The sequence below is a fragment of the Morone saxatilis genome, unplaced genomic scaffold (genome assembly GCF_004916995.1).
Source record: "Morone saxatilis isolate NCDOM2014 unplaced genomic scaffold, NCSU_SB_2.0 Contig3, whole genome shotgun sequence".
In the NCBI taxonomy this organism is placed as follows: Eukaryota; Metazoa; Chordata; class Actinopteri; family Moronidae; genus Morone; species Morone saxatilis.
In genome coordinates, this window is record NW_023339873.1 from 1,883,846 (window position 1) to 1,885,994 (window position 2,149).

Genomic DNA, 2,149 nt, shown 5'->3' on the forward strand with positions numbered 1-2,149 from the left:
CTTCGAGTTCTCCTTACTTGCAAATCAACGAACGCGCTAACACTATAAAGCTGACCCCTCCTCCCACCTCAGACCCTGCGGGCTGCCCAAACGTTGATGCTCAGAAACGTCCCAAACACAACAAAATAAGAAAATACAGCGAGGGAAAGATCTCTGCAGATACAGACACCGCCACACACTTCCATAGGAATGGGAAAAAATATGCCTTTAAAGTATTCTTGTTGAAAACCAAGAGATTTCATGCGGCACCAGTGTCAATTTAAAGCATTTACATATTAAAAGCTGAGTTACTTCAATTTAACAGTAACCATCTCTTGAAAACATCTGGCTGATCATGGGCTGCCAGCGACCTTATGATGGACATTCCAGATGTAACACTAGGGGGCAGTAGAGAGGACGAGCAGTAGATCACCCTGTCCGCCCAGCACCAAGACAGACGGAGCAGTTAAGCCACCACGTTCCATCTGTCAAAATACATAAATCCTCAAATTCCTCAATGTTCTCTTTGACGTTGCTGACTCAATTTCACTTCTTACACAATTTGTTCTTTTTTTTTTTCACCCCAGCTGCAGTGGAGCAGATTCTACAGAGGGAACAGAGTCTGGCAGAGGACCCTGTGTCTGTGTCTGTGTCTGTGTGTGTGTGTGTTAGGGAGGAACTGTGTTGAAACTGTGCGAGGACGTGCAGAGAGGTCGATCACCTCGATGAAACCTGTACAGTGGCTGCTGGTGGTTCTGGGTAAGGGGGGACAGGACACTGTGACCGTTGGGAACACATGAAAGGTTAAAAAACAAAAGCTACGCGGCAATAAAGTCCATCTTCACAGGTCACTTCATCCAAAACCCTCTTCAAACAAGCTTTGACAATCCAACTTCAGTGGGAGGACCACCTCCAGGTTTAATTCAATCTAAAAGACCACTATAGTGTAACTCTGGAGTACGACACTTAAAACGGTTATTAACATTGTAGTTTAATGGATTTATGGCTATAGTTGAGATTTCAATGGGTCAAACATATCATCTCAGTTTTTCAACCGCAATCATCTCATAACCTCCTAGTGGGGAGTCAGCACCAGGTTCATTTCACAAAGCACAAGATGTCACAAAGATGTTTAACTTCAGCAGCATCTAAACAAATCTGTAGTTTATGGCCGAACTTTGCACCCAATTTAGTGTTTTATATATCCTGCTACTGCAACTGATAGATGAACACACAGACAAACAGGCTAAAAAATACAAAATAAAAGCAGAGATAAGCATACTGGAGACACTATAATGATTTATGTTTCATGATTTATAAGTAGGTCTTTGATTGTAAAGAATGTTTTCTGATCTGTTTTGTTGCTTTAAGATAAGAACATTAAGTTATTTATCAGCATAATGACATAATAATTAGTGTTGTTTTGCTCTGGTCAGATTAGTTTTCCCATGCGGGTCAGATATGTGACAGGTGTCATTGACCCACTTAGTTCCAGATCACAGTTGCAGTAACCACAACAAAGCAGAGGGACAACTTATCTGGGTTACACAAGAACCAAAAACACACACTCCTCTGTACCAACTGGACGGGATTGAACAGGATTTGCTGGCCGCTGCAAACTAACTCGTCCGTCTCAGAGGGAATGGAGCGAAGGCTGCGGTTTGTCTGCGTCAGTGAAACTCACTGGAGTTGAGGAGGATCATGGCCTTCAGACAGACGTACTCCTCCCTCTGAAGCTTCAGCTCGCGGAACCGAGAGGTGGCTGCCAGCAGCATGTCGAAAATCTCCATGATGCCCTCCACGCACTGTCCCTCCTCCCTGCAGAGAGACGGAGAGATGGTCAGAGAGGGATAAGAGAAGAGAAAGACACAAAAACAGACAGAGAGAATGTGTGTGTTAGCTTGGCACTAACGTCATTCATGAAACCAGTGAAGCTTATCTAAATTTAAGGGGGAAAAGAGAAGAGAAAGAAAGACAAAAGAGATGGAAATAAAGAGAAAAAAGGGACAAACAAAAGATGGAAGGCAAGAAAGATCAAAGGAGAGAAATAAAGCAAGAAGGAGAAAGAGATACTGATGGAGTTATCTATCTATCTATCTATCTATCTATCTATCTATCTATCTATCTATCCATCCATCCATCCATTCTATCTATCTATATCTATCTATAT

General features: G+C 42.5%; 1 protein-coding gene across 1 annotated transcript in view; it reads right to left on the bottom strand.

The window, feature by feature from the left end:
* esr2b (estrogen receptor 2b) overlaps positions 1 to 2,149 on the bottom strand; it is a gene marked incomplete in the record, with an annotated part of 25,246 nt that overhangs the window by 3,229 nt on the left and 19,868 nt on the right. Inside the window, 1 exon segment of the mRNA XM_035674309.1 lies at positions 1,664 to 1,797. Coding sequence (XP_035530202.1) covers positions 1,664 to 1,797 — 134 coding nt within the window.